This window comes from Pollachius pollachius (assembly GCF_949987615.1).
Source record: "Pollachius pollachius genome assembly, chromosome: 1".
Classification (NCBI taxonomy): domain Eukaryota; kingdom Metazoa; phylum Chordata; class Actinopteri; order Gadiformes; family Gadidae; genus Pollachius; species Pollachius pollachius.
This window is the reverse complement of record NC_136934.1, coordinates 12,697,762-12,710,843: the sequence shown is the minus strand read 5'-3', so window position 1 is coordinate 12,710,843 and position 13,082 is coordinate 12,697,762. Positions and strand designations below refer to the sequence as shown.

The 13,082-nt window shown below is 41.8% G+C and overlaps 3 protein-coding genes across 3 annotated transcripts; all 3 read right to left on the bottom strand.

Moving 5' to 3' along the window:
* Positions 1 to 520: 520 nt before the first annotated feature.
* LOC307078703 (granzyme K-like) lies at positions 521 to 3,703 on the bottom strand. The gene is made up of 5 exons (XM_079740645.1): positions 3,628 to 3,703; positions 3,269 to 3,422; positions 2,612 to 2,753; positions 1,357 to 1,644; positions 521 to 823 (listed from the first exon to the last, which is right to left on the bottom strand). Exons 1-5 carry the CDS (start codon positions 3,686 to 3,688, stop codon positions 662 to 664), a joined length of 807 nt encoding a protein of 268 aa, XP_079596771.1. The 5' UTR covers positions 3,689 to 3,703; the 3' UTR covers positions 521 to 661.
* An 867-nt stretch (positions 3,704 to 4,570) lies between these two features.
* On the bottom strand, positions 4,571 to 5,532 carry LOC307078714 (granzyme K-like). The gene is made up of 3 exons (XM_079740657.1): positions 5,419 to 5,532; positions 5,030 to 5,305; positions 4,571 to 4,727 (listed from the first exon to the last, which is right to left on the bottom strand). The coding sequence occupies exons 2-3, from the start codon at positions 5,174 to 5,176 to the stop codon at positions 4,587 to 4,589; spliced, it is 288 nt and encodes a 95-aa protein (XP_079596783.1). The 5' UTR covers positions 5,177 to 5,305; positions 5,419 to 5,532; the 3' UTR covers positions 4,571 to 4,586.
* A 3,442-nt stretch (positions 5,533 to 8,974) lies between these two features.
* Positions 8,975 to 11,226, bottom strand: LOC307080906 (granzyme K-like). Its single transcript, XM_079743871.1, has 5 exons — positions 11,139 to 11,226; positions 10,781 to 10,934; positions 10,219 to 10,366; positions 9,824 to 10,105; positions 8,975 to 9,710 (listed from the first exon to the last, which is right to left on the bottom strand). Exons 1-5 carry the CDS (start codon positions 11,197 to 11,199, stop codon positions 9,549 to 9,551), a joined length of 807 nt encoding a protein of 268 aa, XP_079599997.1. The 5' UTR covers positions 11,200 to 11,226; the 3' UTR covers positions 8,975 to 9,548.
* Positions 11,227 to 13,082: the final 1,856 nt, after the last annotated feature.

Sequence of the window (13,082 nt, the reverse complement as noted above, 5' to 3'; positions counted from 1 at the left end):
AAAAATGACAGTTCAATCGTACGGAGAGCACCATCTAGTGGTGGCAATAACTACTTGCATACTCGTCACATGCTTCGATTATACAGAGGCCTCTTGCCCATCAGTCCTACTACGTGAATACAACACGGATGGATTCCTTTTTAATTTGTACATGTATTAATTAGCTGTTTTTGTCAGGGACAATGCAGGAACATTTTATAAGTTAATAACATGAAACATGTCTGGCATACAACGTTTCTATCCTAAGCCAATTGGAGTTGTGTGTGTGTGTGTGTGTGTGTGTGTGTGCGTGTGTGTGTGTGTGTATTTGTGTTTGTCATTAGTTAACTGTGTGAAGCTTACTTTAGCCAGTTACTTTCTCATTAAAAACCTTGAGAACTGTTTTTTATTCCTGTGAGTCGTCCATTACTTGGTTACTCCAAATGATCCCTGATCCATTCTCTACTGGGTTGTTATCTCAAAAAGACACAAATTCCACTCAGGGTTGGATCTTTCACACATTTAAAAGTTTGCAGAAGAATTTAGGACTGTCCAAACCGATTAACTTTTAATAGACAAACAAAACTATTGAGTGTAGAACACATTTCATCCAAATCTCATCATTATCCCAAATAAAACAATAAAATTAGGCTCAATTTGACATCAATGAGTTGCAGATGTTTCAGAAGAACTCAGATTTACGCATTGTTTTCTTTATCCAGGCAATGTGTGCTTTGGAAAGAAAGGTATACACTCCTGGTTTGGTCTTAACACCGCAGCTTTCGCCAAAGGAAGTGATTCCTATTTGCACACCGTTGCACATCAGAGGTCCTCCAGAGTCTCCCTGTAGAAAAATAGAAGACGACAGGAATATATTGAAAATCATCGGCAATTGGGCTCTTCGGAATCCTATGCAATATATTGAAGCAATATCAGTATTTTAGGCCGTTCTTAAAGAAATATTGTGATAATACCACCAAAATAAAATTAAAAGGCCTGATTAAAATGGAGTCACAGTGTGCGGCACTTTGCTGTCAAAACACATAACTTAGTGATTTACTTCCTAGGGATACAGTAGCCCTGTTACAATGGGACTGGACCTAGAAATTACACCAGTCCGTACTCCTATCATATCCTAACACAAATGGTAGTTTACTACCCGAACCAGTAAGGGGAGCCATTGCAATGAGCGCGCAAAGGAGACTCCCTGCAAGTCCCTCTTGTTGAGTCAATGGAGCAATAATATTGAAAATGGTGATGAGGCATTTCTCATTTGAGCCAGCTTCACTTGGTCTAGTTGAGCAAGCAGCTTGCTCAGTCTAAACTACCCGGGGCTTTACGATTTACAATATAGATGATGAAAAAACTAATGCCTACCATACAGGTGTCCTTTTTTTTCTTAAGCCATTTCTTTCCTAGTGTTCCAGCACATACCATGTCAGGAGTGATGACAGGGTTTGAATTGTAATACTGAGTTGAGTTGCACGTTTCTCTTTTGATAACATTGACATCGGCGGACATAAGGACATCCGACATTTTGAGCTTCTTGAGGCTGACGGCCCCCCAACCAGCAACCACACATTTGGTTCCTTCCTTGGGGTCTGGGATTACATTGGCCAATGGCAAATACTTTACGGCCTTGGTCGGCTTCGCCTCTTCTTCGAGCTGAACGAAAGAAAGTACAAAGCAACATTTACCATCAATGCTGCAACAACAATGGGTATACACAGTGGTGGTTCTACATTGAATTACACCCCGGGCGAGACTCAATTGACTTCCATTAGAGTATTGCTCTACAGTTGATCCCCCCCCCCGCCCTGATAACCGCCTCACTGCCGGAGGGTTCAGCGCGGCGGTGTGAAGGCCCAGGCGTTTTTAAAAGCGGCTGCTCTGTTGCTGCCGCCACCGGGAGGCTGACGCCGAAAGTTTCAACACGGGGAAAGCTGAGCGGTAGGGCAAAATCTGTGTGCGTTCACGTGGGCGGCAACCGCTTCCTGTATTTCAGCCGCTTTTGTAACCGCCTCCCCTCTGCCGCCCTTCCCTCATTGAAATTAATGGAGGCGGCGAGTTGCCGCGCGGCGGTGTGCAAGCACCTTCTCTGCAAGCAGGGGCGACTGCAGCTGCAGAGGGCAGGGCCGGGGGGGGGGGAAGGGGAGCCTCTTTTTATATATTAGGTAAAAACATATAATTGCCGAAATTGAGTGATAGGTTATGCAATTAAGAAAAAACAACGGTGGGCCTCTTCATAACTAATTTATATATTTTTTAAATTCAATAATGTAATAATTTTTTTTTATTATTATTTTTTTTACAAACCATAATTTTTGGTGCCCCCCCCCCCCCCCCCCCAGGTACTTGGTGCCCTACGCACTCTGCGTACTCTGCGTATACGGAGCGGCGGGCCTGGCAGAGGGCGCCAATTTGCCAATTCCCCAAAAATCGATATGATAGATAACAGAAAACCGCTTCGCGGCGCAGATCCTATACATATTAAGTGCTCGTACCGCCCCCAATATGTCATGAAAAACGGCCTCCCCGGGCGGCTGCTTGCTTCGCCCGTGCCCAAAACCATACACACACAATCCTTAAGTTGGGTGTGATATTAGTATTAATCACACAGTAATTAGCTCACCTTTATTAGCTGGAGATCATTGACCTTCTTGTCCCAGTTAAAACGTTCATGAGGGTAAGGCTTTAAAACTTTCTTGACCTGAACAGACTTATCCTTCTGGCTCTTCTTAATAGAGTCCACCCCAAGGTGCACCATGGTTATACTGTAAAATATTACAAAACAAGTTTAACTAAGAAATACCAAAACAGCAATAGGAAAAAGCCAAGCTCAAGCCCAGCAATATTCGAGGTGGTGTATAGTACAATTGGAGATTTGAGAGCAGAAGAAAATAATTGCTGCCCCCGCCCCCTCCCTACATTTCCACCCTTCAGAATGTTGAGTTCACATTCATGTACCTGTGATAAACAAGCAAGATGATTTCCTTGAACCATTCAGGGAAGAGGATTTCCGATTGGTCAGAAGTTAAAAAAATCGAAATCGTCTCATACAGAGGAAGGCCCCCAGTCAACCACGTTTCACTAACAGTTAAAGAATGGCATTGGCTATGGCTTTTCTCATTAATTACACCCAAATGATTTTAAATTGTACCTAGAGCCCCTCATCCTACAGCCCCTTACCTACAGCTACAACCAACAACAAATATTGTTAATGTGATTATAAGCAGAAGTGTATTATTGGATGAATGATTTGTGATGAACGATGTAATTAAATCCCTACTCAACACAGTGGCCCGCGGTCAGCACCCATCTGGAAGAGAGGAGGGTTCCTCCGCAGACGGGCTCCCCTTTGCTGTTCAGCAGGAGAGCCATGTAGGGCATAGAATGAGCCTTCACTTTCTTCCCTCCGATAATCTCAGCCTCCCCGCAAGTAGCTGTGGTTAAAGGTATCCGTTATCGGTACAAAAACAATATACGTTTTTCCATGATTATTATTATATCTTAACAGGGATGTTTTTAACCAGCCGGTTGGCATCCTTGAGCAAGATGCTCTAACAAAATGAATAAATCGTAAATTGTTTATCAATCGAAAATAAATAGGCAATAAATGTAATACAGCACATGTAGTGTTCTACTTACATGACTGGATATGGAGAACCAAACAAAAGGTTGTAACAAGAGTTGGCAATGAACGCGCCATAGCTTGTTTCTGATGCTCACATAAAGACGATACTGAAACACAAGATGCAGCATGAGTTTCTTATAGGGCCAGTTCAAAGGATGTGGTCCAACCACAATGGAACAAAAGGTCTCACATTTGGATGTGCACATGCATGTGTCTGCAAGTATTGTTTAACACAGAACCATACTGTAACAATGTCCATGCTACATGTCACCCTGGTGGCTGACGCACTCCACCTATGGGTTATTTTACTGTGCTCCCTCAAACACAAGGACACAGGGTGGTGGTGTTGAAAGCCGGTTTATTGTACGATTTGCAGATAATGATACGTTGGTGCCCCTTGTTGCCAGGCAGGAGATCTCTCCCTGAGTGTGTGTGTGGAGATGGCTGGTCTAACCTTCTGTGTGTGTGTGTGTGTGTGTGTGTGTGTGTGTGTGTGTTTGTCATTAGTTAGATGTGTGAAGCATAAGGGTAGTGACTAGTTTGATCTTTTTCTAGTCAGTTACTAAGTTACGTAACTACTCATTAAAAACCTTTAGAACTGTTGGTTTTTTATTCCTGTTGGAAGGCCATAACTGGCTTACTCCAAATGGGTCCCCATTCCCGAAAAGGATGTTGGACCAAAAGGGATTTTATGTTGAACCATGCTGCAGTTGCCTTTTTCCAATACCGGTCACTCTAAGCGTTATCTCAAAAAGGCACAAAGTACAGTTGGGGTTGGATCCATCACACATTTAATAGTTTCCCGAAAAATTTAGGACTGTCCAAATTGAGCAACTTGTATCTTTTATTATTTTATTATTGCATCAAAAACTATTGAGTATAGCGCACATGTCATCCAAATCTGATCATTATCCCAAATAAAACATTAAAGTGAGGTTCAATTTGACATTGAGTTGCAAATGTTTCAGAATAACTAAGATTTCTGCATTGTATCCTTTATCCAGGCAATGTTTTGTTTGGAAAGGAAGGTATACACTCCAGGTTTGGTTTTGTTGCCAAACGAAGTGATTCCTATTTGCGCACCATTGCACATCAGAGGTCCTCCAGAGTCTCCCTATAGAGAAAAAATGACGACATGAATATATTGAAATTCGTCGGCAAGTAGGCTAGGACCCTCCCTATCCTACACAATATATTTAAGGAATATCAGTTTTTTATATAGGCAATATATAGATATGCAACCACCATGCAAAGAAGACTCTTTCAAGTCTCGAATCAAGTGGTCGAATTAATGGCGCAAAAATATTCATAGTGGTGAAGCATTTCTCATTGGAAGTTGAGCAGGTGGCTCAGTCTGAAATACCCTGAGTGGTATGATTTACAATATAGATAATGAAGATTAATAGTTAAGCCTACCTTCCAGGAACCTTTTTTTTTCTTTCCTAGTTTTCCAGCACATACCATGTCAGGAGTGATGACAGGGTTTGAATTGTAATACTGAGTTGAGTTGCACGTTTCTCTTTTGATAACATTGACATCGGCGGACATAAGGACATCCGACATTTTGAGCTTCTTGAGGCTGACGGCCCCCCAACCAGCAACCACACATTTGGTTCCTTCCTTGGGGTCTGGGATTACATTGGCCAATGGCAAATACTTTACGGCCTTGGTCGGCTTCGCCTCTTCTTCGAGCTGAACCAAAGAAAGTACAAAGCAACATTTACCATCAATGCTGCAACAACACATGGTAAACACTCCTTGTGTTGGATGAGATATCAGTATTAATCACACAGTAATTGGCTCACCTTAAGCAGCTGGATGTCATGGACAAATGTGGTATTGTTAAAGGCTTGATGGGGGTAATGCTTTGCAACCTTTCGGACCTGAACAGATTTATCCGTCTTGCTTTTTTTAATGGTGTCCACCACAAGAAGCACCTTAGATATGCTGTTAAAGAATCCAAAATAGGGTTAACTAATGAATACCAAACAACGGTATGTAATATTACACAACAAAGCCTAATACTAAAGATAGTGTATAGTAAGATTTGATACTAGAGACTTTGAGACTGAACGTTTGAGAGCGGGAGATAGCAGAAAAGAGCAGAAGAGGGCAAGATATGGAAAAAAAAATTAAAGCTCAATAATTCTGCTCCCTCCCTCCATTTCAGCCATTGAGAATGCTGCGTTCACATTAATGCACCTGTGATGGACACGCAATATTAATTCCTCAAACCAATCAAAGCCCTGATTGGTCAGAAATTAGCCTCATACTGAGGAATGCCCCCAGTCAATCAGAAAATATATTCTAAGTGTTTCACTCACTAACAGCTGAAGGATGACTATGGCATCTCTTACAATTCAAACCCAAAGGATAGCTCCTAAATCGTACCTAAAGCCCCTTAGCATACAGCTTCTTAACTACAGCTACGACCAACCAAAACCAAACATTGTTCATATGATTATAAGCAGAAGTGTATTATTGGATGAATGATGTGGTGAAATTCCTACTTTATGCAGTGGGCCGCGGTCAGAACCCATCTGGAAGAGAGGAGGGTTCCTCCACAGACAGGAATTCCTTCGCTGTTATACAGGAGAGCCATGCAGGGCAGAGAATGAGCCTTCACCTTCTTCCCTCCAATGATCTCAGCCTCGCCACAAGCACCTGTAGTTAAACACAGCACAGCTGAAAGATATCCGTTATCCATACAAATACAATACAAGTTTGTCCAGGATTATTCTTAATTCTTAACAGGGATGTTTTCATCCTGGACGAAAGGTTTTGGGTTTGAACCCGGCCTGTTGGCATCCTTGAGCTAGGTGCTCTAACTGTCGCGCTACGTCCTGCTATGCGGTCCAACACCCCCACCTAGTGGCCGCCGGTGGCTTCTGGGCCTCATCCCCTCGACGCACCTGCCGGTAATATTCCAATCACCGTACCCTACTTCAGTCGGGGATTTCCATTCTGCCGGCGCCAGTTCGTCGTTTACTGGTAGGGAGAAGTTAGTATCGCCCTACCAGCTCTTGTTCAATTCTTGCCCCGATTCCTTGCTCCCTTGGTAATCCCCTCTCCCCCTCTCTAGTTCTCCTTCCGCCTGCCTGCCTACCCGTTATCGGACCTTCGCCTGCCTGAATACCCGTCGATCGCTGAGCCCTTGCCTACCCAATCGCCCGCCCGTTACCTGACCCCCCGCCTGCCTGACTACCCGCCTTGCTTGTGTCAATAAATCCCGTTGCCCTTGCCCTGTCTCCGCCTCGCTGTGTCCAGCACTTGGGTCTCCGCGTTCTGTTCCCTAACACTAACGACTAAATAGTAAATTGTTTATCAATCCAAAATAAATACGCAAGAAATTAAATACATAACATGTAGTGTTCTACTTGCATGACTGGAAATGGAGGACCAAACACAAGGTTTTAACAAGAGCTAGCCATGAACGTGCCATAGCTTGTTTCTGATGCTCAAATCAAGGAAACACAGAGAAACAAGAGACAGCATGAGTTTCTTATATGGCCAGTTCAAAGGATGTGGTCAAACCACAATGGAACATTCTCACACTTCGATGTGCAATTGCATGCACCCACAAGTATTGTTTAACACAGAACCACAATGTAACAATGTCCATGCTACATGACACACTCCATCTATGTGTGACCTTTACTGTGCTCCCTCAAACACAAGGACACAATGATACATGGCGCTGGGGCTCCATGTTGTCATGTAGGAGATCTCTGCCTGAGTGTGTGTGGAGAAGGCTGGTCTTTGGAAGCTGTAGTGCTACAGGAAGTGATGCAATGAGTGGGTGACATAGGGGTAAAGGACATTAAAAAGTGAACTATAGGCCTGGGGTCCCTTCTTTATAAAAAATGGTCTCGAAAAATACAATTCTCAATTTGAGGGCCACAGCCCTCCAAGAAGTGACTCACAAAGCCTCAGCAAAAGCTCCATCTCATGGCGCCTCACCCAGCAGCTTTTTTTGATTGAAGATTGAAGCTGATGTTGTTCTCAGACCTACCCTACCCACCCAACATGCATATCTGAGAACCAGGCCTCTATTTCATAAGAAAAAAAAGTTATGAGCAAAATAAACATAAACTTCATTGAATCTTATAAGGTACGGGCTCCTTTTGACCTTTTGCCCCAGACCGGAAAAACTTGTCCCCAGATTAGCTGTGTTTACACAAAAGTCCATCTCCATTCCACAGAAAATGGGTAACCAAAAACGCCCGCTGTTTAAGGACCATTTCATCTACAGTTGGAGGCCCCTGTCATTCTAAGCTCAAATCATTCTAGGCTCACAAAAATGCTGTTTTTTTTAATACTTCCATATGAAAAAATACCCCATGTCTTTAGCTCATTCCCAAGTGCACCAGAATCCTAGATCACCCAGCAAATATGTTACTTCCGGTTGGGCTATAGCCTCCAAACATTTCCTTTTAGTAGAGTTGAATGCCCTCATTCATATAAAAGTGGTCAACAGGGGTAAAACTGGCCCCACCCTATAATTTGCGAAAATAATGGAAGGCTTGGCAGTCACCCACTGTTCTGTCCCGCGCACCTGAGAATATCTGTCTATTTCCTAGTCAGCAAAACCTAGTTAATGAAAAAAAAAAAAGTTTAAGGCAGCTCAACTGCCACACACAATTTGAGTGCACTATGGTTTGGAGTATAAGACGACTAAATCATTTATCTTTAGATTAATAAATGACTAAAGTGCACTATTGGTGATAAATCCTCATCTAGGTTTGTGTAAATTAACCTTTACGTGAACTGTGCTTACATTGTATGTACCTCATCACAGCATCCCGCTCCTATCACAGGAACCAAGAGTTTATCATTTCAGTTGTTGTTAAGAATATTGTGTTCATATTACATGTTCATGTATTAAATACAGGTTTTATGCGTGCATGTTACAGAAAATGAAATAATGGCCATAGGTCGTAAACAAGTGCGTATGGATATATGCGAGAACTGGGGGCTGTTGGGTCTTCTGAACAAAACGTAGCTCATGGTTCCAGATGTTGGAAATTCGTGTTGTGTAATAAGATATATCATTTGGTTCTTCTTAAACAGAATATAGATTATGACAATAAAATACACATTTCTCGCAGAAATTTCGCATATTTCGCAGAAACTAGCGTAATATTCCATGTTGCCAATGTTCTCTGGTTGTGTACTCCTTGGAACTTGTGCAGGCGCACTGATTACTCGTTGTGCCGGACATGTGTAGGAATCTTATCATAAAGTTTGTATAATTTTTTGTAAGATATGTTGCATTCAATATCGTTCATTCAATTCCCAAGAATGCCGCTAAAGGCTTGATTCAGATACTGCCCACTGTGAACAGAATTTAAGATTATTTATTGAAAAGCTTACACAAACATCCATACGTTCTGCAGAAAAGAGACAAAACGTTTCGGCAGTCCCTCCGCCCGTGAGAGTCGGCGGCGTGACAGCCATCCCGTCATCTCTGAGCTCCACAATATACAATATACAATATACTGTTGGTTTACTCCTCCTTTCGGGTCTCCTTCCATCTGCTTTGCAACTGGAACCCTCCCTTATAAAAAGTTGTTATCCGGCCTTGTACGCCATACGTCACCTCACCCTCTTTGTCCTGAAGTAGCCTTTCACACATTGCTAGAGCAGATGGACCTTCTAAGGCCTGGCTGTACTATGAGTTTAGAACTCCTTATCAATCTATGTTAACCTTACAGCAAGTAAAAATGAATAATAACCCCTAAATATTATGACTTACATACATAGATATTGCTATAGCATAACTTTTACTACCTGATTGATTTTACTTATAAAAGTACATATAAAATACATTCTTCTCGGAGGGATGAGTGTAGCACACATTTCATCCAATAATCAACATTATCTCGTATATCGAAACAATTATTTGAACATCATTTTGACATCATTGAGTTGGATATTACTCAGAAGAATTCTTCTTCATTTTCTCATTTATCCAGTCAATGTGTTGTTTGGAAAGGAAAGTATACACTCCTGGCTTGGTCCAATTGGCACAGCCGATGCCAAAGGAAGTGATTCCTACTTGCACACCGTTGCATATCAGAGGTCCTCCAGAGTCTCCCTGTAGAGAAAAAGATAACAACAGGAATGTATTCAAATCCTCTTAGCCTACCGATTCTGATAGACGATATTGATATTGAAATTATAGATTCATTAAAATCAAACAGCAGTTACCTGACAAGTATCCCGAACTTCCTGATTCTCTTCTACAGTTCCAGCACATACCATGTCAGAAGTGATGTTATACTTGGTATTGTTATATTTGGTCAATTTGCACGTTTCCCTTTTGATAACAGTGACATTGGCGGACATCAGATCATCTGACATGGTTCTAATCTTAATGTTGACCATCCCCCAACCAGCCACCATACATATGGTACCTTCGTCGGGGTCTGGGATTGTATTTGCCAATGGCAAATACTTTATGGTCGTGTTCTCTTCCACCTCTTGGCAGAGCTGAACCGAAGAAAGTACAAAGTAACCTTTATCATCAATAGTGCAACAACACATGGTAAATACACTCCTTGCGTTGGATGTAATATGAGTAAAATATATTATTATTATCTGACCTCAAGCAGCCAGAGATCATGGATTTTAGTGTCAGCTTCATAGCGAGGATGGGAGTAATTATTTGCAACCTTCCGGGTCTGAACAAATCCATCCGTCTTGCTGTTTTTAATGGTGTCCACCCCAAGACGCACCGTAGCTATTTCGTACCTAATCCAAAATAGGGTTTACTAATAAGTACCAAACAACAGCATGTAATAGTACACACACCTCAACCACAGAAATACTTAAGGTAGTGTATAGTAAGATTTGAGACTTGTAAGGAGAGCAGAAGGAGGGCAAGAATTTGATGAGCAGAAATTAGCAGGGAGCGGCCTTATATCTGAATAGTGTCATTCTGAAGAAGGCCCCCTGTCAACCAGAAAATACATTCTCAGTGTTTCACTCATCAACAGCAGAAGGATGGCTATGGGATTTTGCACATATAACACCCAAATGATAGCTCGCAAATCATACCTACAAGCCTACAGCTTCTTACCTACAGCTTCTACCAACAACAAACATTATTCATGTGGTAATAAGCAGAAGTGTATTATTGGATGAATAATATGACGAAATCCCTACTTCATGCAGTGGGCCGCGGAAAGCACCCATTTGGGAGAGAGGAGGGTTCCTCCGCAGACAGGATTTCCTTTGCTGTTATACAGGAGAGCCATGTAGGCCAGAGAATGAGCCTTCACCTTCTTCCCTCCGATGATCTCAGCCTCGCCACAAGCACCTGTGGTTGAACACAGCACAGCTGAAAGATATAGTTATCCGTACAAAAACAATACAACTTTTGCCGGGATTATTTGTATCTTAACAGGGACGCTTAGCTCGTGACTGACTCTGCCTATAGCCATCCAAGATGCTCCACCTCAATGACTAAATAGAAAATCAATCCAGAAGAAAAGTAATGCAGAACATTTGGTGTTCTACTTACATGACTGGACATGGAGGATGAAACACAAGGTTTTAGCAAGAGCTAGCAATGAACGCGCCATAGCTTGTTTCTGATGCTAAAATAAAGGCGGTACTGTAACACAAGATCCAGAATGAGTTGCTTATATGGCCAGTTCGAAGGATGTTGTTCAACCACAAAGAGATAAACATACTTACACTTTGATGTGCCCATGCATGCGCCTGCAAGTATCATTTTACAACGAATCACAAGAACTATGTCAATGCTACACTCCACCTAGGTGACTTTTACTGGGCTCCTCCAAACACAAGGTTGTGGGGTTGAAAGACATTCATTCAGTTTGTTCATTGTACAGTTTGCAGATAATGATACATGGCGCTGGTGCTCCATGTTGCTTTGCAGGAGATCTCTCCCTGAGTGTGTGTGGAGATGGTTAGTCTAACATGTGCGCATTGATACCATCCACACTCACTCACTAGGGTACTCCCTACCACTTGTATATGAATGAGGGCATTCAACTCCACTAAAATGTAATGTTTGGAGGCTATAACCCAACCGGAAGTGACTGATTTGGTGGGTGATCTAGGGTTCTGTTGCATTTGGGAATGAGCAAAATACATGGGGTATTTTTTCATATGGAAGAGGGCCTAAAGGACATACAAGATTATCAATTTGGTTCCAGACCAACCGGAAGTGATGTAATCCCTTTCTTAGAGTTCACATGAAGATGTAAAAAAACAACATTATTGTGAGCCTAAATGATTTGAGCCAAGAATGACTGGGGCATGACCTCCAACTGTAGATGAAATGGTCCTAAAACAGCCCATTTTCTGTGGGATGGAGATGGAAATTTGGGCCTTAAGGTGTGTAAACACCGTTTTTCAAGTCTGGGGCAAAAGGTCACTTCCTGTAGGACTACGGCCTCTTAGTATATTTTAAAACCCTCTTTCATATAAATGAAATTATGAACACAGTTTGTTTCTGTTGCTAGAATAAAGGCCCTAGGCCTACTGAAACACACAAGAAGTTTCGGGCATTTCTTTTATGGCGAGTTCAAAGGATGTGGTCCAACCACGAAGAGAAACAATGCTCAGACTTGGATGTATATATGCACGCGCCTTCGAGACTGCATGTGTGGTTGATATTGGCAACATGAAACACACACACACACACACACGCACACACATACAACTAATACCATTACTGTGCTATATTAAAAGAGCAAACCTAACCAAAAGAAGGAAGAATCTCTTTATCTTGCTTGAAGTTTATTCAAATCCAAGCAAGACAGAGTTACAACAGTCAGGGAACATTAAACATCATTGATGATAAAAAAAAATTCAAATATATATTGCGCATTACTGTGGCTTTTCTTCTAAATATTTCTGAAATTAATGAAAAAAAGCATATGATTTGTTTTGTGATGTACCAAACAACCTGATCTTTGGTGTAGGGTACAAAAGACGTGATCCCTGGTATGAGTCCTGTGTGAGAGCGGTGAATACTGGCTGGCAGCAGCCCTCCTCTCTATAGAACAATCGTTTGGTCGATATTTCTACACAATACAACACAAATTACAAAGTAGCCTACTCTGGCCCTTATTAAAATGCAATTCAACCACAAACGTCAGGTGTGAAAATGATTTCAAAATGAATGAAACTCTAACTATTGAAGTTAAAATGACGATCATAACTATGACATATGCCCATCTCAAGTTGAATATACTTTGATTTTTTTGTGATTTGGTACATTGAAAGAGTGATCAAATTTAATCAAAACATATATTTGTTGTTAGAAAGCAAACATTTGGCCTTATTCCTCTAACGGCAATATTCCTTTTCCCCATCCAGCTAGCATTTTGAATCAAGTGGTCCGCTATAGGTTGTCCTACCAGTGGTGATTACCTTTGACAGGGGCCTTTATCTCAACTGATTACATTTCATGGGGATCAACCAATAAGCATGA

Coding starts and splice junctions, on each gene's coding strand:
- LOC307078703 (XM_079740645.1), bottom strand. CDS start 3,688: ATGGCGCGTTCATTGCCAACTCTTGTTACAACCTTTTGTTTGGTTCTC. Junction 3,423..3,627: donor GGTTCTCCATATCCAGTCAT/GTAAGTAGAACA, acceptor CTTTAACCACAG/CTACTTGCGGGGAGGCTGAG. Junction 2,754..3,268: donor ACCGCGGGCCACTGTGTTGA/GTAGGGATTTAA, acceptor AATATTTTACAG/TATAACCATGGTGCACCTTG.
- LOC307078714 (XM_079740657.1), bottom strand. CDS start 5,176: ATGTCGGATGTCCTTATGTCCGCCGATGTCAATGTTATCAAAAGAGAA. Junction 4,728..5,029: donor AAAAAAAAGGTTCCTGGAAG/GTAGGCTTAACT, acceptor TTTTCTCTATAG/GGAGACTCTGGAGGACCTCT.
- LOC307080906 (XM_079743871.1), bottom strand. CDS start 11,199: ATGGCGCGTTCATTGCTAGCTCTTGCTAAAACCTTGTGTTTCATCCTC. Junction 10,935..11,138: donor CATCCTCCATGTCCAGTCAT/GTAAGTAGAACA, acceptor GTTCAACCACAG/GTGCTTGTGGCGAGGCTGAG. Junction 10,106..10,218: donor ATGATCTCTGGCTGCTTGAG/GTCAGATAATAA, acceptor TCTTCGGTTCAG/CTCTGCCAAGAGGTGGAAGA.